This window comes from Erythrolamprus reginae, chromosome 6 (genome assembly GCF_031021105.1).
Source record: "Erythrolamprus reginae isolate rEryReg1 chromosome 6, rEryReg1.hap1, whole genome shotgun sequence".
Lineage (NCBI taxonomy): Eukaryota > Metazoa > Chordata > Lepidosauria > Squamata > Dipsadidae > Erythrolamprus > Erythrolamprus reginae.
Genome location: NC_091955.1, coordinates 94,465,836 through 94,493,021, shown reverse-complemented (window position 1 = coordinate 94,493,021; position 27,186 = coordinate 94,465,836). Strand labels below are relative to the sequence as shown.

At 44.4% G+C, this 27,186-nt stretch overlaps 1 protein-coding gene across 1 annotated transcript in view; it reads left to right on the top strand.

The window, feature by feature from the left end:
* PLXNA4 (plexin A4) overlaps positions 1-24,165 on the top strand; it is a 437,744-nt gene extending 413,579 nt beyond the window's left edge. The window contains exons 29-32 of the mRNA XM_070754448.1: positions 1,638-1,807; positions 3,489-3,701; positions 15,547-15,697; positions 19,061-24,165. Of these exons, the coding sequence (XP_070610549.1) occupies positions 1,638-1,807; positions 3,489-3,701; positions 15,547-15,697; positions 19,061-19,156 (630 nt within the window). The 3' untranslated portion in view covers positions 19,157-24,165. The remainder of the gene's footprint in view (positions 1-1,637; positions 1,808-3,488; positions 3,702-15,546; positions 15,698-19,060) is intronic.
* Positions 24,166-27,186: the final 3,021 nt, after the last annotated feature.

Genomic DNA, 27,186 nt, shown 5'->3' with positions numbered 1-27,186 from the left:
TAATAATAACAACAATAATAATAATAATAATAATAATAATAATAATAATAATAATTTATTAGATTTGTATGCCGCCCCTCTCCGAAGACTGGGGGGAATTAATGTTCCCATTTTCATCCTCCAATGGGTTTGTTAGTTTGTTTGTTTGTTTATTTATTTATATTTATTCATTCATTTGTCCAATACACAAATACATAGGAAGGAAAATAGACATGTAGTAATATATATAAGGGTAAAGTGAACTTAGAGGAGAGGATATATGAAAGGAAGAGAATATATATGATAAGTGAGAGAAAGGAAAGACAATTGGACAGGGGACGAAAGGCACACCAGTGCACTTATGTACGCCCCTTACTGGCCTCTTAGGAACCTGGAGAGGTCAATCGTGGAGAGTCTAAGGGAGAAATGTTGGGGGTTAGGGGTTGACACAATTGAGTCCAGTAATGAGTTCCACGCTTCGATAACTCGATTGTTGAAATCATATTTTTTATAGTCAAGTTTGGAGCGGTTCGTATTAAGTTTGAATCTGTTGCGTGCTCTTGTGTTGTTGCAGTTGAAGAGAATATTTCTTCTCTTTTTCTTTCCTTAGTTTGTAAGATAACCACCTCCCTGGCTTGTTAGCATATTCTAAATGATTCTGTCTGTCTGTTTTTATCATTTGTACAACTTCCTCTTGTGTCATCAGATTTAGCTTATATTTAAGTAAATGTTATTTATATTGTCATCTTTCTTTTTTCTTTCTATCTCCTTCCTTCTTCTTTCCTCCTTCTCCTTTTTTCTTCCTTCTCCTTCCTTTCCCCCTTCTTCTTCTTTCTTGTCCTCTTCTTTCTCCTCCTAATTCTCCTCTCACTCTTCCTCTTCTTCCTCTTTCTTGTCCTCTTCTTGGCCTTCTTTCTCCTCTTCTTCCCCCTTTTTCCCCCTGCTCCTCTCTGCCTTCTCCTCTCACTCCCCCTCCCCCTCCCTCCTCCTCCTTTTCCTCTGTTCCCTGTCTTACCCTCATTCACTCCGTTCCTCCCTCACTCCCTTCTCTCCTTCCTTCTTACCTTTCTTTCTTCCTTCTTTCCTTCCTTCCTTCCCTCATCTCCCTCCATTCTCTCCCTCCCTCCCTTCTCTTATCTCCCTCCCTTCTCTCCTTCCTTCCTCCCTTCTCTCATCTTCCTCCCTTCTCCCCTTCCTTCCTTTGATCCATCCTCCCTCCTCCCTTCTCTCATCTCCCTCCCTTCTCTCCTCCCTTCCTCCCTTCTCTCATCTCCCTTCTCTCCTCCCTTCCTCCCTTCTCTCATCTCCCTCCCTTCTCTCCTTCCTTTCTCCCTCCCTTCTCTCATCTCCCTCCCTTCTCTCCTCCCTCCCTTCTCTCATCTCCCTTCTCTCCTTCCTTCCTCCCTTCTCTCATCTCCCTCCCTTCTCTCCTTCCTTCCTCCCTTCTCTCATCTCCCTCCCTTCTCTCCTTCCTTTCTCCCTCCCTTCTCTCATCTCCCTCCCTTCTCTCCTCCCTTCTTCCCTTCTCTCATCTCCCTTCTCTCCTCCCTTCCTCCCTTCTCTCATCTCCCTCCCTTCTCTCCTTCCTTCCTCTGTCCTCCCTCCCTCCTCACTCTTTCTTGTCTCTTCCTCCTCTGGTTCCCCCTTTTTCCTCACAGGGAACTTTACAGAAGTTTGTGGATGACCTCTTCGAGACCATCTTCAGCACGGCCCATCGAGGCAGTGCGCTGCCCTTGGCCATCAAGTACATGTTTGACTTCCTGGACGAGCAAGCGGATAAGCACAACATCCACGATCCACACGTGCGGCACACCTGGAAAAGCAATTGGTGAGTGCTTCCCAAGAGCCCAGCACACACACACACACACACACACCAAAAAATAGGGCCAAAAAAGGATGCCATTGGAAGAATATATCCCCCCCCCGAGTCAAGAAATGTCACTTCCGAAATGTAGAGTAGTCCTTGACTTATGACTTAAGGGAGGGAGGAAAGAGGGAAAGGAGGAGGAAGGGAAAGGAAAGAGTAAAAGGGGAGGGAGAAAAGGAAGGAAGGAAGGAAAGAGTGAATGAGGGATACATGGAGCAGAGGGAAAGAAGAGAGGGAGGGAGGAAGGAAGGAAGGGAGGGAGGGAGGAAAGGAAGGAAGGAAGGAAGGAAAGAGTGAATGAGGGATACATGGAGCAGAGGAAAAGGAGAGAGAGAGCAAGAGAGGAAGGAAGGGAAGGAAGGAGGAAGGGAGGGAGGGAAGGAGGGAGGAGAGAAGGGAGGGAAATGAGAAAAGGAAGGAAGGAAGGAAGGAATGAGGAAGGGAGGGAGATGGTGCAGAGGTGAAGCAGGGAGGGAGGAAGAAGTGAATGAGGGAAAGACAGGGAGCAGAGGGAAAGGAGGGAGAAAGGGAGGGAGGAAAGAAGGAAAAGAGAGGGAACAGAGGAAAAGAGAGAGGGAAGGGAGTGAACAGAGAAGGGAGAAAGGAGAAGGAAGAAAGAGGGAGGGAGGAAGGAAGGAAATGAATGAGGGAAAGGAGAGAGGAAGAGAGTGAACACAGGCAAGAAATTGAGGGAGGGAGGGAAACAGAAAGAACAGAAAGAAAAGAAAGAACGAAAGAAAGAAAAGAAAGAAAGAAAGGTAGAGATTTGGAACTAACTAATGAAATATTAGCATATGATTAACATCATCTGGGGCATTCATTTAAGGCTGATTGAAGCCACTCAGGGGGCTCCTTTCAAGAGGAGGAAAGAGGTGGGCGTTGAAAGTGGGGATTAAAGAAACGCAGGCATGGTTTTGAGCGGAATCAATTAATTCCATGTCCGCTTCCCCAACTTCTTTCTTCACAATGGCTTCTTGACTTTTTGCCTGCCCAGAGATCCAGAGAAGTTAGAAACACAGAATCGTGAGGTTGTTAATAAAAGAGCCAAGAAATGTCTTAGAGCACTGATGGCGAAGCTATGGCACAGATGCCACAGGTGACACATGGAGCCATATCTGCTGGCACATGAGCCGTTGCCCTAGTTCAGCTCCAACGTGTATGTCCAGGACCGCTTTCTGCCACATGAATCCCATTGACCTGTTAGGTCCCACAGAGTTGGCCTTCTCCCAGGGCTCCAGGGGAAGAGCCTTCTCTGTGGCGGCCCCAACCCTCTGGAACCAGCTCCTCCCGGAGATTAGAACTGCCCCCACCCTCCGTGCTTTTTGTAAACTCCTTAAAACCCACCTCTGCCATCAGGCATGGGGGAATTGAGATGTCTCCCCCAGGCCTTTATATTTTATGTATGGTATGTTTGTGTCAATGTCTTGTTTTTAAATAAGGGTTTTTTAGATATTTTAAAATATTAGATCTGTTATTAGATTTGTTATTGTACGTTGTTTTTATTATTGCTGTGAGCCGCCCCGAGTCTACAGAGAGGGGCGCCATACAAATCTAATTAATAATAATAATAATAATAATAATAATAATAATAATAATAAAAAACAATAACCACCCATGCTGTCCTTCTCTCTCTTGACTTCAGCTTGCCCTTGAGATTTTGGGTGAACATGATCAAGAATCCACAGTTTGTCTTCGACATTCACAAGAACAGCATCACAGATGCCTGTTTATCGGTGGTAGCACAAACCTTCATGGACTCCTGTTCAACCTCAGAGCACCGCTTGGGCAAAGATTCCCCCTCGAATAAACTGCTTTATGCCAAGGATATCCCCAGCTACAAGAACTGGGTAGAAAGGTACGTTTGACTCTCTGATTCTCTCTTTTCTCTCTGTCTTCTCTCTCTCCTCTCTCTTTTTCTTCTCTCCTCTTTTTCTCTTTCTCTCTTGTCTCTCATCTCTTCTCTTTCTCTCTCTCTCTCCTCTTTCCTCATCTCTCTCTCTCTCCTTCTCTCTCTTCCCCTTTTTTATCTCTTTCCTCTCCTCTCTTATTTCTCCTCTCCTTTCTCTCCTGTCTTTCTCTTCTCTCTCTCTCTCTGTTCTTCTCTTCCTTTTCTCTATCTTTACTCTCTCTCCTCTCTCTCCTCTTCTCCTCTCTCTCTCTTCACTCTTTCTCTCTCCTCTTCTCTCTCTCCTGTCTCCTCTCTTCTCTGTCTCTCTCCATTCTCTTCTCTCTCTCTTCTATTATCCTCTCTCTCTTCTCTCTCTCTTTCTCTCCTCTACTTTGTCTCTTCCCTCTCTTATTTCTCATCTCTTTTCTCTCCTTTCTTTCTCTTCTCCTCTCTCTCTGTTCTTCTCTCCCTCTTCTCTCTCCTCACTCTCTTTTTCTCTCTTCTCTCTTTCTCTCTCCTCTTCTCTCTCTCCTGTCTCTCCTGTCTCTCCTCTCTTCTATGTCTCTCTCCTCTCTCTCCTCTTCTCTCTCTTTCTCTTCTCTCCTCCTCTCTCTCTCCTCTCTCTCTGTTCTTCTCTTCGTCTTCTCTCTCCTCTGTCTCTTCTCTTTCTCTTTCTTCTCTTTTTTTCTTCTCTCTGTTCTCTTTCTCCTCTCTCTTCTGTCTTCTCTCTTTCTTTCTTTCTTTCTTTCTCTCTCTTCTCCTCCTCTCTCTCTGTTCTTCTCTTCCTCTTCTCTCTCCTCACTCTCTCTTTCTCTCTTCTCTCTTTTTCTCTCTCCTCTTCTCTCTCTCTGTCTCTCCTCTCTTCTATGTCTCTCTCCTCTCCTCCTATCTCTTTTCTCTCTTTCTCTTCTCTCCTCCTCTCTCTCTGTTCTTCTCTTCCTCTTCTCTCTCCTCACTCTCTCCTCTCTCTCTTCTCCGTCTCCTTCTTCTCTTTTTTCTTCTCTCTGTTCTCTCTCCTCTCTCTTCTGTCTTCTCTCTTTCTCTCTTTCTCTCTCTTCTCCTCCTCTCTCTCCTCTCTCTTCTCTCACTATCCTCTTTTTCTTCTCTCTTCTCTCTCTCTTTTAAGAGCATTACAGGTAATCTTTGACTTGCATTGGTTCATTTATTGAATGTCCAAAGCACTGAAAAAATTACTTATGACCATTTTGCACACTGATGACCATTACAGCATTCCCCATGGTCGTGATCATTAAATACCTCCAAGAACCTCACACTATGCCATTAGCCTCCCAACAGAAGTCTCTCCTTTTGGCTGTGAAAACACATCCGTGGGAAAGTCCAAAGCCAGGCTGTTTCCTCTGGTCCTCACCTTGGAGGACCCACAGCCTTCTCCTGGACCGAGATCAGAGAAGACAACTTGGCCCTCCAAAAGCTGGCAGATCTAATGAGCCTGTCTCGTCTGTAGTCCAGCCAACGGCCTGGCCTGCATTGTGCAAACCGCTGGCAACCTCTACTACCTCTTTCCCAGGGCTTGTAAGCAGCTGGCATTCCCTCTCATCTTCAAGAAACCGGAGCATAATTAAGCCGGGTATTTCCCGAGCTGCCTTCGGGTTGCTAAGAAACTGCATCGGTAGAAGCCGAGGTCTCCGTCCTATCCTAAAAATAATTATCCGGTCAATTGGGAACACGCCCGAGAAAAACCAGCTTTTAATATTGCCTACAACACAGAAGTCTTTAGCGAGGCTGGGTTTCTCCTCCTGACAAATGATCTCAAGCCAAGCTTGAAGAAAGAACGAACAAGCCAGAAAGAGGACGGTGTGCGTTTTCGCGCAACGGGGAAAAAACCAGGAATGCTCCTTGTTGCGTTAATGCACAAAGACACACCAAGCGGATTGATGGGCCAACTGGCAGGAAAATGGAGGAAAAATAGGTGCGACTAAACACGCTTGTTTTATATTCTTTATTTTAGCAATAGCATCTACTGTAGACTTATATAGAGCCGGGGTGGCGCAGCAGGTAGAGCGCTATACTGCAAGCCACTGAAGCTGACTGTAGATCTGAAGGTCAGCGGTTCAAATCTCATCACCGGCTCAAGGTTGACTCAGCCTTCCATCCTTCCGAGGTGGGTAAAATGAGGACCTGTGTTGTAGGGGCAATAGCCTAGCTCTGTTAAAAAGTGCTATTGCTAACATGTTGTAAGCCGCCCTGAGTCCAAGGAGAAGGGCGGCATAAAAATCAAACAAACAAACAAACAAACAAACAAATAAATAAATAAATTGCTTCATGGTGCTTTTATAGCCCTCTCTAAGCAGCTTACAGAGTCAGCCTCTTGCCCCCAACAATCTGGTTCCTCCTTTGACCCACCTCGGAAGGATGGAAGGCTGAGTCGACCTTGAGCCGGTGGTGAGATTTGAACTGCTGAACTACAGCTGGCAGTTAGTTGAAGTAGCCTGCAGTGCTGCACTCTAACCACTGTGGTACCTAGAAGAATATTTTGTTTTATTATTGTTTTATTTTACTTTCTATACGAATCGGCCATCAACGGGCACATAGAGGGGAACAACAGCTACATACCATTCAAAGGGGACAATCAAAAAGGAAACTAAAAGATGAAAATGTTTGTAAGATTTAGCGGTAAAAGGAAACATGGCTGCCAGAGAAGACAGAGGCTGTACACCATCAAACTGACAGCAGCCGGAGGGTAGGACAACTCAAAGAAGTCCTGCAAGATCGGAAGCCGTGACCCAGAGAATCGCCAAGGGTCAGAGAGGGCTCAATGGATAACACTGTCATCATCAACATCATCAAAAGATGAAACCACCTCCTTGCCAGTGACCAACACCCAGAAGATTAACACCAGTAGTATATAAACAGAAAGCAGACCCCACTGCCTTCTACACTGATAATGTTACGTGGTTGGGTCATGAAATGTCTTCAAGAAAAAGACCAAGCTCAGAGAGCACTAAAGGCACCAAAATTATTTTTCTTCTCTTCCTCCTCCTCTTAATTCTTTCTCTTTCTTCCTCTTCCTCGTCTTTCCCTTCTTCTATCTTCTTCTTCTTCTTCTTCTTCTTCTTCTTCTTCTTCTTCTTCTTCTTTCTTCTTTCTTCTTTCTTCTTCATTCTCCTACTCTTACTTCTCCTCCTCCTCCTCTCCTCCTCCTCAAACCCCACTCCCTTCTAGACCGATGAGGTTACCTAGAGAGCACCAAGGACCCCACAATTCTTCTTCTTCTTTTCCTCTCCAGGATTCCTTCTCCTTCTTTCTTCCCCTTCTCCTCATCTACCTTTTCCCTCCTCTTCCTCCTCCTCAAGCCCCAGTCACTTCTAGACTCAGGATGTTGGCTAGTTAGGTCACAAAACATCTACAACAAAAGTTCACCAAGATCATAGACTACCGAGGACCCCACATTTTTCTCTCCCTCTGCAAATTCAAAAGTTCTTTCAGGCTTATCCCATGAGTCCTCTTGATCTGGAGAGATGATGTTGGTTCTGTTTTAACTGAAGGTAGGACCATCTGCTGCGGGGAGAAAATCATTATCGCAGTCTTCTTCTTCTTTTTTTTCATCTTCAAGTCAAAGCCCTTTATTCTCACGTCAACCTAAACCATGAGGTCGAATTTATGGTATGCGTGCCCAGTAATGGGCAGCCGAAATTTTTACTGCCACACTGGGTGTGGCTTATTTTGTGGGTGTGACTTGATGGTTATGTGACTGGGTAGGAGTGGCTTGCTAGCCCTGTGACGAGGTGGGAGCGGCTTGAACAATCATCATCTATTTTTGTTTGTTTGTTTGTTTGTATATTTGTTTGTTTGTTTAAATTATCTATCTATCTATCATCTATCTATCTATCTATCTACCATCTATCTATCTATCTATCTATCTATCTATCTATCTATCTATCTAGTCCAATACACAATGAGGGTTTTAGTGGGTATATATATATACACACATAGTAAAATACATGATGAAGGTTATAGAGGAGACACTCATAGTAAAATATATCTAAGAAAGAAGAGAAGAGAAGATATAGGAATAGAACATATCAATGAAAGAATAGAAGAAGAGATATAGGAATAGAAGAAAGGTATAGGAGATATAGGAGAGCAATAGGACAGGGGATGGAAGGCACTCTAGTGCACTTGTACTCACCCCTTACTGACCTCTTAGGAATCTGGATAGGTCAACCGTGGATAATCTAAGGGTAAAGTGTTGGGGGGTTGGATAATGAGTTCCACGCTTCGACAACTCGGTTACTGAAGTCCTATTTTTTACAGTCAAGTTTGGAGCGGTTAATATTAAGTGTAAATCTGTTGTGTGTTCTTGTGTTGTTGTGGTTGAAGCTGAAGTAGTTGCCGACAGGCAGGACGTTGAAGCATATGATCTTGTGGGCAATACTTAGATCTTTTTTAAGGCGTCTTAGTTCTAGGCTTTCTAGGCCCAGGATTGAAAGTCTAGTCTCGTAGGGAATTCTGTTTCGAGTGGAGGAGTTCCACCATTTTTGTAGCCCGTCTTTGGACCCGTTCAAAAAAAAAGGGGGGGGAAGCTTGGAGAAGGAATGGGGAGAGAAAGTTAAAGAAAGTAGAAGGTTGAGGAGGAAAAGAAAGGAAAGGAAGGTTAAGTGAATAGAAAACGTAACCAGAGCCCAGAAGGAGGGAAAAAGAATAACATTCAAAAAATTTCTACCGGTTCTGCATACCCGACCGTATCCATAGGAGCCATCACCGATAGGCCCCTTTGGCTACAATTGATATCCTTAGCAATGTGGGCGTCGGCCCATTGTCTTCTGCCAGATGTGCTTCAAGCCCTCCACAAATCCCACATCAAGTTGGAGTAACCAAGTCCCACCATCCCACGATTGAGTTTCCTCTGAGTTGGGGTTCTTCTGAGCTTCCCACCAAAGACTTCTTTGCCCCCCCGGCCCCTCCCTCCCAGGAACGGCCGCGTAATTATGTCATTCCTGTAATTGCCATCTTGTGCCTGTGACACATGGTCTCATTACCCGTGTTTCATATGCTAAATGATTATTAACGAGCTTTGTAACCAGCAGCAGCAGCCACCCACTCCAAAGGCCCCTCCGAAGACAATTAGCTCCACGCCACAGCGGAGGGGAGGGAGGGGTGGAAAAAACGGACCACCCTGGCAGATTAGAGCACGGAAAGGCAAGGATCGCTAATGAATTTTTTTTTTTTTTGCATTTTGATGAGCTGTCAAAACAAAGTAAAAGGCAGGCAAAGATTTCCTAGCGGTGGGGACGCGCAGGCAATATTGTGCACCGAGGGTCGGCCTGCGACCTCTAGGAATGCCCGAGCTCGCTTGCAACGTTGTCGAAAACTGCAACTGGTTGCTGGAGTGCAGAGAGTAGCAACTAAAAGGCCTGGAGACTAAAAACAACGGTTGCAGGATTTGTGCCAGGGTGGCGCAGGGGTTAGAGTGCAGCACTGCAGGCTACTTCAACTAATTGCTAGCTGTAGTTCAGGATTTCTGGTTGGTTGGCTCTGCCCCAGCTCCTGCCCCAGGGAATGTGGAGGTGGATGCAGGGGAAACTTCAACATGTCACAGGCCTGTGTTATTGCTGACAGAGTCAGTTCAGAGTTTAGTTTCCTCGGACGAAGAAGAATGTGGGAGTGACTCGGCAGAGGAGGGCTTGGCACACAGCCCAGGCAGTCAATCTCCCTTATCTTCCATTGATTCAGATGATGACATTTTGGACCCACGCAAGCGCAGAATTATGCGTAGAAGAGACCAAGTAAGAACATATTACAGGAAATAAGTGAGGCCACCTGTGTTTGGGTGGGGCTCCAGTAATTAGGGCTGCTGCTATAAATAGCAGCATGTGGGTTTGGCCCTTGTGGAAGAGTATCTGATCGCAGTTCGTCAGGAATCCTGGGTTGCTGGTTTCTGGACTTTGCTTGTTGATTTTTCACGACTTTGAAAACAAAGCAGAGCAACGTGTATGTGTGTGTGTGGTATCTCACTTTGTTGGAAGAAGAAAGGGTGTGAAGTTTCTTCACAGCTGCTAGCTAAGTACTTAATGACTGCTTAAGGTTAATTGTACAGACTACCCGGTTGTTTTGGGCTTAGTTTATTTTGAATTTTGGGATAAAGAACATTGTTTTGAATTTTCAAACGTATGTGTATCTGAAATTTGTACCGAATTTTCAGGAGGCTCCTACCAGAGAGCCCGGCAGAACAATTTCAAATCTTCCAAACATTTTCATTTTTTAGTTTCCTTTTTGATTGTCCCTTTTGAATGGTATGTAAGCTGTTGTTCCCCTGTATGTGCCCGTTGATGGCAGATTCGTATAGAAAGTAAAATAAAACAATAATAATAAAATAAAATGTTCTTCTAAGAGTCGTAGGTGCCACAATGGTTAGAGTGCAGCACTGCAGGCTACTTCAACTAACCACAAGCTGTAGTTCAGCAGTTCAAATCTCACCACCGGCTCAAGGTCGACTCAGCCTTCCATCCTTCCGAGGTGGGTCAAATGAGGACCCGGATTTATTTATTTATGTATTTATTAGATTTTTATGCCGCCCTTCTCCTTAGACTCAGGGCGGCTTAAAAATAGCAATAGCACTTTTTAACAGAGCCAACATATTGCCCCCACAATCTGGATCCTCATTTTACCCACCCCGGAAGGATGGAAGGCTGAGTCAACCTTGAGCCGGTGATGAGATTTGAACCGCTGACCTGCAGATCTAATGTCAGTTTCAGTGGCTGCAGATTGTTGGGAGCAATATGCTGATTCCGTAAACCACTTAGACAAGGCCATCAAAGCACCATGAAGAGGTATGCAAGTCTAAATGCTATTGCTATTTGGATATGTCTGTTTTAATGAAAAGAGGGACCTGGGGAGACATGATAGCAATATTCCAGTATTTGAGGGGCTACCACAAAGAAGAGGGAGTCAACCTATTCTCAAAAACTCCCTGAAGTCAGGACAAGAAAGAAGAGCTGGAAACTAAGCGAAGAGAGAAGCAACCTGGAAATGAGAAACATCCTAACAATGAGGACAATTAACCAGTGGAACAGCTTGCCACCAGAAGTTGTGGACACTCCATCACTGGAAGTTTTTAAGAATAGAATGGAATAGAATTCTTTATTGGCCAAGTGTGATTGGACGCACAAGGAATTTGTCTTTGGTGCATATTATTTATTTATTATTTATTTATTATTTAGATTTGTATGCCGCCCCTCTCCGCAGACTCGGGGCGGCTCACAACAAAGTGAAAAAACAATGTATAACAAATCTAAATTACTGTTTAAAAATATTTAAAAGACCCCATTTTCTAAACACACATGCATACAAACATACCATTCATAAATTGTATATGCCCGGGGGAGATGTCTCAGTTCCCCCATGCCTGACGACAGAGGTGGGTCTTAAGGTGCTTACGAAAGGCAAGGAGAGTAGGGGCAGTCCTAATCTCTGGGGAGAGTTGATTCCAGAGGGCCGGGGCCGCCACAGAGAAGGCTCTTCCCCTGGGGCCCGCCAACCGACATTGTTTAGTTGACGGGACCCGGAGAAGGCCCACTCTGTGGGACCTAATCGGTCGCTGGGATTCGTGCGGCATTATGTCTCAGTGTACAAAAAAGAAAAATATACATTTGTCAAGAATCATGTGGTACAACACTTAATGATTGTCATAGGAGTCAAATCAGCAATGAGGAAACAATATTAATTAAAATCTTAAGGATACAAGCAACAAATTACAGTCATGCAGTCATAAGTGAGAGGGAAAGGGTGATAGGAATGATGAGAAAAAACTAGTAAAAATAGATGTGCAGACTTAGTAAAAATTTTGACAGTGTTGAGGGAATTATTTGTTTAGCAGAGTGATGGCGTTTGGGGAAAAACTGTTCTTGTGTCTAGTTGTCTTGGTATGCAGCGCTCTGTAGAGACGTTTTGAGGGTAGGAGTTGAAACAGTTTGTGTCCAGGATGTGAGGGGTCAGTAAATATTTTACCCGCCCTCTTTTTCACTCGTGCAGTATACAGGTCCTCAATGGAAGGCAGGTTGGCAGCAATTGCTTTTTCTGCAATTCTGATTATCCTCTGAAGTCTGTGTCGGTCCTGTTGGGTTGCAGCACCAAACCAGACAGTTATAGAGGTGCAGATGACAGACTCAATGATTCCTCTGTAGAACTGGATCAGCAGCTCCTTGGGCAGTTTGAGCTTCCTAAGTTGGCACAAAAACTTTTGAGATCTTTGAACATGGGGCTGGACTAGAAGACCTCTGGAGTCCCTTTCAGCCGTAGGATTCTATGGGGGGATGGAGGAAACTTTTCAAGGAGAGAATTAAGGAAGAACATCCTAACAGTGAGCCATGAAAATCCCATCGCTCTGCCTCGCCTGCTGTCCGAAAGACAGATCTTAGAGCTCTCTTGCTGCAGGCTGCAAAACACACACACACACTCACACACCAACAACCCTTATCGTAGAGGAGCTTGAAACTGGCCACCGTTCCATGCTACCCTGCTGTCGGTACTGTGCAACAGGCCGGAATAAAACCAGGTTCATATATAGCCAGCTCAGGGTCTATTTGCATTTCTCTCCCAGGAGGGAAGTTTAAAAAACGGGAAGGATCCATTTGGGTTGATCCTGGTGTCCTGAGCGTCTCGAGCGTCCACAAACAGTTCAGAACGGAGCCCGTCTACCCAGAGTGGGTTATGTCACTGTTGGTTTTCTTGCCCAAGCATCATCCATTTTTAATCGGGTATAATCCCCGCACAGGTTCTCATGTTCCGCTCAGCGGGGCGGCGAGCAATGGAATATTTATAAAGTGCACGGATACCTTTCAGCGGGTCATTTCGGAGGGCCGTTGAGTCTCTCTCTCCACCTTGCCTGGAACTCTGTAGGGGGACTTGGTTTTCAACCTGCAATGGATAAACACACTCACCCGTTCCCAAAGAAGAGAATATCTGTTGCTTGGGAGTTGAACAGTGGGGTTCTTGATCAGAGGTGGGATTCAAGGGTGGGCAGCAGGCAGGACGCAGTTCCACCAGTGGAAATGAAGATGCGTGCGCAGCTCCAGCTGATTGGTGGATGTCACTTATTTATTTATTTATTTATTTATTTATTTACTTATTTACTTACTTATTTATATATACATAGTAAAATACATGATGATGGTTATGGAGGAGATACTAATAGTAAAATATATCTATGAAAGAATAGAAGAAGAGAGATAGGAATAGAAGAAAGGAATAGGAGATTATTTTATTATTATTATTTATTAGATTTGTATGCCACCTCTCTCCGAAGACTCGGGGCGGCTAACAACAATATAAAAAGACAATGTAAACAAATCTAATATTAAAAACAATCTAAAACCCCTCAATTTAGAAACCACTCATACATACAAGCATACCATGTATAAATTCTATAAGCCTAGGGGGAAGAGAAATTTCAATTCCTCCATGCCTGACGACAGAGGTGGGTTTTAAAGAGCTTGAGAAAGGCAAGGAGGGTGGGGGCAACTCTGATATCTGGGGGGAGCTGGTTCCAGAGGGTCGGGGCCACCACAGAGAAGGCTCTTCCCCTGGGTCCCGCCAAACGACATTGCTTAGTCGACGGGACCCGGAGAAGGCCAACTCTGTAGGACCTAACCGGTCGCTGGGATTCGTGCGGCAGAAGGCGGTCCCAGAGATATTCTGGTCCAATGCCATGAAGGGCTTTATAGGTCATAACCAACACTTTGAATTGTGACCGGAAATTGATCCGTAACCAATGCAGACTGCGGAGTGTTGGTGTAACATGGGCATACCTTGGGAAGCCCATGATTGCTCTCGCAGCTGCATTCTGCACGATCTGAAGTTTCCGAACACTTTTCAAAGGTAGACCCGTGTAGAGAGCATTACAGTAGTCAAATCTCGAGGTGATGAGGGCATGAGTGACTGTGAGCAATGAGTCCCGGTCCAGATAGGGCCGCAACTGGTATAAAAGATATAGGAAAGCAATAGGACAGGGTACGGAAGGCACTCTAGTGCACTTGTGCTCACCCCTTACTGACCTCTTAGGAATCTGGATAGATCAACCGTTGATAATCTAAGGGTAAAGTGTTGGGGGTTTGGGGATAACACTACGGAGTCCGGTAATGAGTTCCACGCTTCGACAACTCGGTTACTGAAGTCCTATTTTTTACAGTCAAGTTTGGAGCGGTTAATATTAACTTTAAATCTGTTGTGTGCTCTTGTGTTGTTGTGGGTTGAAGCTGAAGTAGTCGCCGACAGGCAGGACGTTGAAGCATATGATCTTGTGGGCAATACTTAGATCTTGTTTAAAGTGTCTTAGTTCCCTGCTGCTGCTGTGTTTGTGCTCCTTGCTTTTTTCCTCTTTTCTCCTTCCTGGCCTCGGACGAGCTTCCCGCTCTCCTGCCCGGCTCCCCTCCAGCCTCCTGCCACCACCTCCCGCCTGAGTTGCAAGCAGAAGTCGTAGGTGGAAGCGGCGCTGGCAGCATTTATGCTTCTGGCAGCACCCATTCGCCTAGCCTGAGGCGGAGGGTGTGTGACCCAGGAAGGAGAGCACGGAAAACGCAAAGCAAATTGGGCGCAGTTGTGATCCCAAGTCAAGAACTGCCTGTCCTGAAATGAGAGAGAGGTGAAAAATTGGTCATCTGTATTCCAAAGTCCCTTTAGCAGGGGTGACCATTGAAAACGGACAGGAACTGTTTCATGGAAGGAACCGAACACGGGTGCAAAACTCCGCAGGAGACTGAAGTGGCTTCGCAAGGCACCTGTTGTCCATTTTAGCTCCTCGGGGATTCCCCCCCCCTTTTTTCTCTCTCTCCGTGAATTTTCCAAATTCCGGAGGCCGACGGTGGGGGAGGGGGGCACACGTGCGGCTATTTCTCGGCACGCGTGCGAAATGTCAGATTGCAGGAATTAAACATGTAAATGACGGCATCCTAATTAACCAGTTGACAGCGGAGCGCAGCTGCCGGCGACAGTGACTGATTACCTTCTGCAAATCCTGTCCTCCGTGGCCCAAATGTGGTTTCAAAGCCGGGGGGGAGAACTAGGGGGACACCCCCACCCCGAAATAGCAGCCTCCTGAAAAATCCCAGCTTTCTGCGCGTTGATCTTCATAGAAACATAGAAGACTTATGGCAGAAAAAGACCTCATGGTCCATCTAGTCTGCCCTTATACTATTTCCTGTATTTTATCTTACAATGGATATATGTTTATCCCAGGCATGTTTAAATTCAGTTACTGTGGATTTACCAACCACGTCTGCTGGACGTTTGTTCCAAGGATCTACTACTCTTTCAGTCAAATAATATTTTCTCATGTTGCTTTTGATCTTTCTCCCAACTAACTTCAGATTGTGCCCCCTTGTTTGTGCTCTGGAGAATAGAGTGGCCCCCTCCTCTCTATGACAACCCCTCATATACCTGTATACAGCTATCATGTCCCGTCTGGCCCTCCTTTTCTCTAGGCTATCCATGCCCAGTTCCCGCAATCTCTCTTCGTAAGTCTTGGTTTCAAGTCCCATAATCATTTTGGTTTTAAAAAACCATATCAAATAACAGAAATAAAAAAACCCATTAAAATATGTCAAGTTTTGATTGATTTGAACATGTTCAAACATTATGATGCCAAAAAGTCAAGTGTTTCCATTTCTTTGTCCGCTCCCTGGATTTTGTTTTGGCTACAAAACCCCTAATCCCCTTCTCCCGATCCCTCGCTCCAGTATGGCAACAGAGGAGCTCAGAAAATGTCCCTGCTTCAGGGTTGACAGACCTCCAAGGTCTCTGTACAACTAGGCTTTTTAATGGGATTCTCACCCCTTTTCGCTTCATTCCCCTCCAGGTATTACTCGGATATCGGCAAGATGCCAGCAATTAGCGACCAGGATATGAACGCTTATTTAGCTGAGCAGTCGCGCATGCACATGAACGAGTTCAACACCATGAGTGCACTCTCCGAGATCTACTCGTACGTGGGCAAGTACAGTGAAGAGGTGAGCATGGGGTAGCAAGGGCTGGGTGGGCCAGAGTGAAGCCCTACATGGCATTGGGCCAGAATACATCCAGAACCGCCTTCTACCGCACGAATCCCAGTGGCCGATAAGGTCCCACAGAGTTGGCCTTCTCCAGGTCCCATCGACCAAACAATGTCGTTTGACGGGTCCCAGGGGAAGAGCCTTCTCTGTGGCGGTCGCGGCCCTCTGGAATCAACTCCCCCCAGAGATTAGAACGGCCCCCACCCTCCTTGTCTTTTGCAAGTTACCCAAGACCCACCTTTATCGCCAGGCATGGGGGAATTAAGATATTCCCATATGTTTGTGTGTATGTTTGGTTTTATAATGAGGGTTTTTAGTTGTTTTATTAATTGGATTGTTACATGTTGGGTTTTTTATCATTGTTGTTAGCCGCCCCGAGTCTGCGGAGAGGGGCGGCATACAAATCCAATAAATAATAAACTAATAGTAATAATAACACACCGAGTTGTGGCTTTCAGACCGTTTTATGGAGTTCTTAAGATTCCGGGAATTAAAAGCCAGAGGACAATGTGCAGAAGCAAAAAATCCATGCCAAAATACCTGCCCAGGTGCAGTAGCAGAATTGTGCTGGACTCCACTAGCACTCAGAGCCACGGAGGCGAGCACAGATCAGTTAGTTTAAACAACGGGGATCTCATGAGTGAGAAGAATGTCAACTCTGGGGTGATGGATATAAGAAGAATAAGATAAGAAGGAAATGCTTTTTGGCTGTTGGATAAAATATCAGTAGCTGATTGCGTTGACAGCCACATGCGTTGAATCTGAAATGAACTCCTATTTCAGATTTCTTGCAAAAGAGACAAGTAATACCAGTTAGGTCCCACAGAGTTGGCCTTCTCCGGGTCCTGTCGACTAAACAATGTCGTCTGGCGGGACCCAGGGGGAGAGCCTTCTGTGTGGTGGCCCCGGCCCTCTGGAACCAACTCCCCCCAGAGATTAGGACTGCCCCCACCCTCCTCGCCTTTCATAAGTTATTAAAAACTCATCTTTGCCACCAGGCATGGGGAAACTAACACACACCCCAATGGTCAAGGCTGGTGTATGATTTGATTGGTTGTGTGATTATTTTATTTTATTATAAGGGTTTTAAATTGTATTTTAAAATTGGATTTGTACACTGTTCATGTTGTTGTGAGCCGCCCCGAGTCCTCGGAGAGGGGCGGCATACAAATCTAATTAATAATAATAATAATAATTATTATTATTATTATTATTATTATTATTATTACGTCAATACAACACAGCAAACGAGATCACTATCCTGGATTTTGTATTTCATCACCAGTCGGGCGCTTCCCAAGCACCTAGGACTGCGTGATGTAGCCGCGAATTATGTTTGCCGATCCCAGTAATGCGGCCTTTTACAATTGACAGATGGATATTTAGTCAATTCCGATGGTTTTCAAATGTCCGCTGAGATCCTTTGGCCCTGCGCCCAGCGTGCCAAATACCACTGGGACCACTTTCACGGGCTTATGCCAGAGTCGTTGCAGCTCGATTTTTAGATCTTCATATTATTATTATTATTATTATTATTATTATTATTATTATTATTATTATTATCAGCCCTCTGCTTCTGGGTTTTCTCCCACCCAAATGAAAGTGCAAATCCCTGCCCAGGCCGACTCTGTGGGACATAGAAACATACAATATTGACAGGATAAAAAGACCTCATGGTCCATCTAGTCTGCCCTTATACTATTTCCTGTATTTTATCTTAGGATGGTTATATATTTATCCCAGGCATGTTTAAATTCAGTTACTGTGGATTTACCAACCACGTCCGCTGGAAGTTTGTTCCAAGCATCTACTACTCTTTCAGTCAAATAATATTTTCTCATGTTGCTTTTGATCTTTCCCCCAACTAACCTCAGATTGTGTCCCCTTGTTCTTGGGTTCACTTTCCTATTAAAAACACTTCCCTGCTGAACCTTATTTAACCCTTTAACATATTTAAATGTTTCGATCATGTCCCCCCTTTCTGTCCTCCAGTCGGGACCTAACCAGTCACTGGGACTCATGCATCAGGAGGCTACTACTAGACTACTACATATCTACATACTTCATAGAATCCCGCCCCTCCCACTTTCCCACAGTAGAAAATGTAGCAGGCCTGAATACCACAAGGGAAAAACATGGCTTCCAGCCCTGACATAGTCCCTTTGGTGATTCATAGGAACATAGAAACCTAGAAGATTGATGGCAGAAAAAGACCTCCGGGTCCATCTAGTCTGCATAGATGAAACTATAAAGACAGGAAACATGACAAAACTGGAGCGGCTGCCAAATTGGCTTTTACCACGTCCCTGTGCAACAACATATGGCATTTTGCTCCTGATCCGTTCTGGATAGGACGGTTGCCAAAACGGAGCATCCGTCTTGCCGTTCGGATTTTTCAATCGGTTCGAGCAGGGTTGGAATTACGCAGCCTAAATATCTTTGATACAGACTTTCATCTTTTAATGGGAGGAACTGGACGTTGGTCAATATTCCCCTAATAGAAACATAGAAGATTGACGGCAGAAAAAGACCTCCTGGTCCATCTAGTCTGCCCTTATACTATTTCCTGTATTTTATCTTAGGATGGATATACAGTGTTCCCTCGATTTACGCGGGTTCAAACTTTGCGAAAAGTCTATACCACGGTTTTTCAAAAATATTAATTTAAAAATACTTTGTGGGTTTTCCCCCCTATACCACGGTTTTCCCCACCCGATGACGTCATATGTCATCGCCAAACTTTCGTCCGCCTTCAATAAATATTTTTTTAAATAAATTTTAATAAATAAACATGGTGAGTAATAATCTAAATGGTTGCTAAGGGAATGGGAAATTGTAATTTAGGGGTTTAAAGTGTTAAGGGAAGGTTTGTGATACTGTTCATAGCCAAAAATAGTGTATTTACTTCGCATCTCTACTTCGTGGAAATTCGACTTTCGCGGGCGGTCTCGGAACGCATCCCCTGCGAAAATCGAGAGAACACTGTATGTTTATCCCAGGCATCTTTAAATTCAGTGACTGTGGATTTACCGACCACGTCTGCTGGAAGTTTGTTCCAAGCATCGACTCCTCTTTCAGTCAAATAATATTTTCTCACGTTGCTTCTGATCTTCACCCCCAACTAACCTCAGATAGTGCCCCCTTGTTCTTGGGTTCACTTTCCTATGAAAAACACTTCCCTCCTGAACCTTATTGAACCCTTGAACAGATTTAAATGTTTCAATCATGTCCCCCCTTTCCCTTCTGTCCTCCAGACTTTCCTTTGGCGCAAGTCCTCCGCACTGACCACTAACGCTTTCCTCCTTCCTCTGTTTCGCGCAGATCCTCGGAGCCCTCGATCAGGACGACCAAGCCGGAAAGCAGAAACTCACCTACAAACTTGAACAAGTTATAACCCTCATGAGTATAGACAGCTGAGAACCGCCCTTGCTCGGAGGACTTTCCAGGAAGGGGATTGATACAAAACAATTGAACAACAACAACAAAAAAGAAACACTGACACACACACACAAAAAAACCAAGCCGTGCCTCAGTTCAGTTTTCATCAAGTGCAAGTTTTCCACTGGCTGCCAAGGAGAGACTTCAGAAGACACATCTACCAACCCAGAGGAACAAAGTCCTCAAAGGAGTTTTGAGGGACGTCTTCGAGAAGGATTCCCCCGAAGGCGGGGAGACTTCCGTTGGGAGTCCCAGTTTGTCTTCAGGTTCTTCTTTGGCGGCGACCAGAATGTACCACTGCCTGCTCCATGGACTGAGCAGGAATAACGTTGGGGTTCACACCTCCATCATGCTTTGCTGCTTTGAGGGGGGTCACGCCGTCCACAGGCGGACAGGGGCCGAGGATTACGCTCTTGCCTTCTCACCATTGTTGGTGGTGGGGGTGGGGGGAGAAACACGACAAACAATGGCTGCCTCTCCTCGCTCTTCGTCCTCATGGAGGAGGAACCGAGCGGTCGCTCTGGAGGAAGGTCACGGAACGAAGGCCCTCGGGGACCTGTGAACCGAGAAGGATTGTCCACCAATCTCTGGAGATTGGGTGGAGAAGTCTGCCTTTTTTCTCTCTCTCTCTTCCCCCTCTTCTGATTTTCATACGGTTTCCTTTAATCTGGTTTGGTTTGCTTTGATCGATCACGGTTTCATTGGCTGCGTAACGGAAAAAGAGGACTCTTCTCACAAGCTTGGGTCACCTGCGTTGCCCACCTGTTCCTTCTCCGGTTTAACTTGAACGAGCACTCCTGATCCTTTGGTTTCTCCTTCCTCTAAACCAGCAATGTCGTATCTGCCGGGGGGAAAGCCAACTCCACCAGGGTTATGGTCTCCCTCCCTGAAGACCCCAAAGCGTGTCTCCTATTTTCTTCCTGGATTGCCTTGCTAAACCACAGAACACAGCCACGGCCCATGAATAAGAGCCAGCACTAGAGGTTAGGTAGAGATCCTAGCACAGGAAGGGGAAGATAAGAGTTTCTGATTGTGAATCGTTGGCAGGTGTCTGTTTGTGTTGCCTTTCCCAACAAAATGGAAGTTGCAAAGGCCGTAATATAAATTCCCCTTTTTATTTACATCTTATTTCCTTCCCTCGCACATCCTCCCTTCTTTTACCTTTATTCTTCCCTTCCTTCCTTCCTTCTTCCCTTTCTTGTTTTCTACCTTCCTCCTAGTTATCCCTTCCTCCTTCCCTCCCTTCCTTCCATTTTCTACCTTCCTTCCTCCTATTTACCTCTTCTTCCCTCCTTCCTTCTTCTCTACTTCCTTCCTTCCTTCTCCTATTTTCTTCTATTTCTCTTCTTCCCACTTCCTCCCTTCTTTTCTTTCCTTCCTTCCTTCCTTTTCTACTTTCCTTTCTCCTATTCATCTCTCCCTCCTTCCTTCCACTCTTTCTTCTTCTTTACCCCCTTCCTCTTATTTACCCTTCCTTCCTCCTTCCCTTTCTTCCTTCATTTTTACTTTCCTTTCTCCTATTTACCTCTCCCTCCATTCCTTTCTTTTTCCTTTCCTTCCCTCCTTCCTTCCATCCTTTCCTCCTTCTTTTCTTCCTTCCTCTTATTTACCCTTCATTCTTCCCTCCCCTCCTTCTTCTCTTCCTTTTCTACTTTCCTTTCTCCTTTCTTCTTTCTTTCCTTCCCTCCTTTGTTCCACCCTTTCTTCCTTCTTCTCTACTGCCTTCCTCTTATTTACTCTTCCTTCCTTCTTCTGTACCTTCCTTCCTCCTATTTACCCTCCCACCATCCTTCTCTCAAAACAATTCAGATTTCATCCAGGAAAACATCTTAACCCTTCTCCATGCCAGCAATATCAATTCCAGACTACCTGGTGAATCAAATAACTCCGTTTTAGAATTCAATGTTCAACTACGCCAATTTCTGTCCCGTTTTTCTACAAATCCTGCTGAGTTTGGGTTCTCTAAAAGGGCCTTTTGCCTTGACTCCAGCCATCCCAAGTGCAGCCTCACACCAAATAAATGCAGAACTCAGTGAAATTGAACAAGCTGTGGATGGATTCAATTGCCGTACATGGAAACAGGGTAGGAACATGAAAGATATCCCAGTTATTCACCTCCACCCTTCCTGTCTATTATTACAGGCAGTCCTCAACTTAGAACCATCCATTTAGTGGCCATTCGAAGTTATGACAATGCTGAAAAAAGTGACTTACCACCATTTCTCACACTTACAACTGTTGGAGCATCCTCATGGACACACGATCAAAATTCAGATGCTCTTGACTGTAATTCTGGATGTGTTTGCACAACATTATTGTGTAAAACATTTCCACACAAAATTTTTGGGTCAAAAATTTAGCAATCCCTTTCAAACTTCTCAGCCCGTTTTTAATTTTAATTTTTATTTCCCCGTGGTTTATTTGCCTTCCTCATACACTGTCCATTTGACCGTTTATGGTTTATTGGTATAAGGTGAAGCTAGAAGTTGGGGCATTGCAGTAGCTGGGTTAACAAATTCACAGAGTTGGATAGGATCTTGCAAGGTCATCTAGTCCAACGCCCTGCCCAAACAGGATACCTTTCATCTGCCTCTACCTAGGATTGAACTCACAACCTCCTGATTTGTTAGGCAAGATCTCCACCTCTAAGGCACAGCAGATGGATTTAACATGTCGTGTGAAGCTTGTGGCTGTTTCAGTGTGAGATAATTCCATATTCTGCCTTTGCACCACACTGAAAGCATAACCACGTGAATGAAGCCACCTGGACCCAAAATAAACCCAAGATTAACCCTAACCAAGTTTAAACCAGGTATAGGAATGGGGATGCTTGATCCATAAAGACCTTGTTGTATTTGTGTTCCTTAATCACATCCTGTGTGGTTGGTTTAAGGCTCAATCCAGACAGTTTGAGCAGCAAATAAAATTTAGGGTTCCATCCGACGCCGAATAGAGAAAACAAAACTTTTTAAAAGCTGGTCTTTGTTCTGTCGGGCTCTCTGGCAGAATCCTCCCAAAAATTCACAGGTACAAATTTCAGACACACACACACATGTTTGAAAAGTCAAAACAATGTTCTTTATAATGAAAATTCACTTAAACCAAGCCCTCTTTTGATATAGCAAAGAGCACTCGTCTCCAAACAAACTGGTAATTTGTACAAGTCCCTTATCAGTTCTGTGATACTTAGCTTGCAGCTGTGAGGCAATTCACAGTCCTCCTTCTTTCACAAAGTGAAACACACTTTGCTCTGGTTTAGTTTCAAAGCGGGGAAAAATCAGCACACAAAAGGTCAAAGTCAGTAAAGCAGTCATGAAACACAATGATCAGATAATCCTCCACAATGGCCAAACCCACACGCTGCTCTTTATAGCAGCCTCACTAATCACCACAGCCCCACCCAACCACAGGTGGCCTCATTTTCTTTGATAATAATCTCTCAGTTGTCGTTGCCTATGCATCGCTCTCCGCATGCGTGGCTGTATCATTAACTCTTGTTCTGAATCCAAGGAGGAGCTGGATAATTTATCTCCTTCTGAGCTGTCTGCCCCACTCTCCTCCTCCCTGTCACTCATGTCTTCTTGGTCAGAGGAGCCTTCATCAGCAGATTCCACCGGGGGCAAAACAGGCCTGCAACATGTGGATGTCTCCCCCACATCCACAGTCCTTGGGGCAGGAGCTGGGCCAGAGCTAACCACAACAGTGTTCAACTCATTTCCTTCTTTTTTTTAAAAAAAATTATTTTTTATTTTTAACACATATCCATACAAATGTCAATGCATAACTCATTTCCAAGGATTCTGGGATGCAGCTCTAAATTCTAAACGCCCTTTTATTTTTTGGGGCCCAAACAAACCCTGAGTATTATTATTTTTCCGCCTTGCATTATGGCTTCCATGGCTTCCATTTACCTGATTTTTTTTTTTAATGCATGGCATTCAAAGAGCTACGAGCGGTAATTTTTAACAATACTTTGCAGAAACGACAGGAAACGCAACTACTACCTTGCCATACTGGGCAGAATTTGAGGCAATGTTACAGGTGATCCTCAACTTACAACAAGCTTCCATTATCAGTGGGGGGAAAAAGACATATGACCGGTCCTCACACCTAAGACAATCACAGCATCCTTGTGGTCCCACGGTCAACGTTTAGGCCCTCGTCAACTGGCATGTATTTTTGACCGTTGCAACATCCAGGGGTCAGTTTCCCAGCCAGCTTAAATGTAACGCCTGCACGATTCATTTAAAAACTGCACTAATTTGCAGACAGAAAGGTGCAACTCATATCACTGCCACCTTAGCAACAGAAATTCGGGTTTTCAGTATGGTCGCAAGTTGAGGACTGCCTGTAATTGTTTGTGTCAGTGGCTGAACACCCTGGCGATTTTTAATTGTATTTTGATCTCCTGCACGCCGGTCTTTCTCAACCTCAGCAACTAAGACACGTGGACTCCAAGTCCCAGAATTCCCCAGCCAGCATGGAATGGGAGCTGGAGTCCACCTACCTTTCAAGGTCGGTATAGTTCAACCTCTACCTGATTTAGTAAAATTCCTATTTGGAACAGGAAGCGTTGGGAGAAAGTCTCGTTCTTTATGAAACAGTATTACAAAGAGCCACAATAATAATAATAATAATCCTTTTTTTAAAAAAAAAATAAACAGTACAACCTGGATTGCAAATGTGCAGGCTTCGGATTATTGAAGCCTGCTGTTTTTCTTCCTCTTCCAATTATTTTATTTTATTTTTAACTTAACTATCTGAGTTTCCAAACCCAAACCGTATCATGGAGATGATAAGTTCTTTCAAACAGGATCCGGTTGTTACTTGGTAAAGCTTCTGTACCTTTGTTATACTTAATTGTATACCTGTGTTTGTAAATAGAAGGCATTCCTATTTTGCAGTCCAGAACAGAACAGAACAGAACAAAAAAAAAGCTATTTGTAATATAGAATAAAGTTTATTTAAAAAAAGGGCAAAAAACCCAATCCTTTTTGCGATGGTGTGACTCCTTCATTCGAACGCTTTGTTGGCAAGAACTTCAACTGAAAGACGAAATTTGCGTGAATCATCCTTACGAGAGAAAAGCGAGATGCCATTATGGGAATCTTCCTTGGGTACCATATGACTCATGGAACTAAGAGAGAGGGGGAAGGAGGGAGGGAGAATACAATAATATTTATTTATTTATTATTTATTTATTGATTGATTGATTTTGTATGCCGCCCCTCTCCGTAGACTTGGGGCGGCTAACAACAATGATAAAAACAGCATGTAACAATCCAATCCAATACTAAAATAACTAAAAAAAACCTTATTATAAAAACCAAACATACATACAGACATACCATGCGTAAATTGTAAAGGCCTAGGGGGAAAGAATATCTCAGTTCCCCCATGCCTGACAGCAGAGGTGGGTTTTAAGAAGCTTACGAAAGGCAAGGAGGGTGGGGGCAATTCTAATCTCTGGGGGGAGTTGGTTCCAAAGGGCCGGGGCCGCCACAGAGAAGGCTCTTCCCCTGGGTCCCGCCAAACAACATTGTTTAGTTGACAGGACTTAGAGAAGGCCCACTCTGTGGGACCTAACTGGTCGCTGGGATTCATGCGGCAGATGGAGGAATCATGGATGGATGGATGGATGAATAAATGGATGGAGGATAAGGTAGGTAGGTAAATATTATGTGTGTGTATATAAATAAATAAAGATTAATCATTAAGCAGACTAAGCATCTACTTAGAGCACCAGGCCCAAAGCAGGCATCACAAAGTTGAGAAAGAAAAAAACACACAATGAAGATTTGTAAGAGAGAGAGTGAAAAAGGAGGAGGGCACCAAGATTTAGAAATAGCATTAGCATTTAGACTTATATACCACTTCATAGTGCTTTTTCCAGCCCTCTCTAAACGGTTTACAGAGTGAGCCTCTTGCCTCTAACAATCTGGGTCCTCATTTGACCCACCTCGGAAGGATGGAAGGCCGAGTCAACCTTGAGCCTGGTGAGAATCAAACTATAGCCAGCAGTTAGCTGAAGTAGCCTGCAGTGCTGCACTCTAACCACTGAGCCACCCTGGCTCTTTCTCGGTGCTTAGTTCACTAGTGAGCCTTGATCCGCCACTGCTGAGGGAGGGTGGCTAAATCTACTGGAACTGGGCTGCAAAAATCCAGAGGACTCCAGAAAGAGAGACCTGCAAACTCCTTGCTCTCTCCTGCTACCAATACAGCTAGTCCTTGACTTAAGACTGTTTGTTTAGCGACCATTTGAAGTCACAATGAAAAAAGTGACTTCTGATGGTTTTTCACACTGATGACCATCACGGCATCCCCAAGGTCCTGGGTTCCAAATTCGGATTCTTGACAACTGACTCATATTTACAATGATTGCAGTATTCTGGGCACATTCTTCTCTCTCCCTCTCTCTCCCTCTTCGCTCTCTGTTTTTCTCTCTGTTTTCTCTCTGTCTCTCTCTCTTCTCTATGTCTGTCTCTTCCATCTCTTTCCCTCTTCTCTCTGTCTCTATCTTCTCTCTTTCTTTGTCTCTCCCCTCTGTCTCTATCTCTTCTTTTTCTTTCTGTCTCTCTCTCCTTTCTGTCTCTTCTCTCTCTCTCCCTCTTCTCTCTCTCTATCTCTTCTTTTTCTTTCTGTCTATATCTTCTTTCTCTCTCTCTCCCTCTTCTCTCTGTCTCTATCTCTTCTTTTTCTTTCTATCTCTTCTTTCTCTCTCTTCTCTCTCTCTCTCCCTCTTCTCTCTGTCTCTAATTCTTCTCATTCTTTGTCTCTCTTCTCTCTTCTCTGTCTTTGTCTCTTGTCTCTCTTTCCCCCCTCTCTCTCTTCTCTATGTCTGTCTCTTCCATCCCTTTCTCTCTCCTTCTTCTGTCTCTATCTCTTTTCTTTCTTCTCTCTCTTCTTTATGTCTGTCTCTTCTCTTTCTTTGTCTCTCCCCTCTGTCTCTATCTCTTCTCTTTCTTTCTTTCTTTCTTTCTTTCTGTCTCTCTCTTCTCTCTCTGTCTCTTCTCTCTTTCTCTCTCCCTCTTCTCTCTGTCTCTTCTCCTTCTTTCTCTCTCTCCTCTCTCTTCTCTATGTCTTTGTCTCTTCTCTCTCTTTCCCGCTCCCTCTTCTGTCTGTCTCTATCTCTTCTCTTTCTCTCTTCCTCTCCTCTCTGTCTCGATCTCTTCTCCCTCTGTCTCTCTCTTCTCTTTATGTCTCTCTGTCTCTCTCTTCTTTCTCTCCCAATATCCCAGAGTCACATGATCCCCCTTTGTGACCTTCTGACAATCAAAGTCAATGGGAAAACCAGATTCACTTAACAACCGTGTCCCTGGCTTAACAACCACATTGATTCACTCAACAACTGTGGCAAGAGACGTTGTAAAATGGGACAAAGCTCAAAACAACCGTCTGGCTTTGCAACAGAAATTTGGAGCTCACCTGCGGTCTTAAATTGAGGACAACCTGTGTATATGAAGATAATTTCAGATTAAGATGCAGGGGATGATTTCACATTAATTAAAATCCTTTTGGCTACCTTCTGAGTTTATTCTTCAATAATAATAATAATAATAATAATAATTATTATTATTATTATTATTATTATTATTATTATTATTATTATTATGTCAGTACAACACAGCAAACGAGATCACTATGCTGGATTTCGTATTTCATCACCAGTCGGACGCTTCCCAAGCACCTAGGACTGCGTGATGTAGCAGCGAATTATGTTTGCCGATCCCAGTAAAGAGGCCTTTTACAATTGACAGATGGAGATTTTGTCAATTCCGTTGGTTTTTAAATGTCCGCTGAGATCCTTTGGCACTGCGCCCACGTGTCAAGTACCACTGGGACCACTTTCACGGGCTTATGCCAGAGTCATTGCAGCTTGATTTTTAGATCTTCGTATTTCACTAATTTCTCTATCTGCTTCTCCTCAATTCTGCTGTCTCCTGGGATTGCGATGTCGATGATCCATACTTTCTTTTTCTCCACAATCAGGATGTCTGGTGTGTTATGCT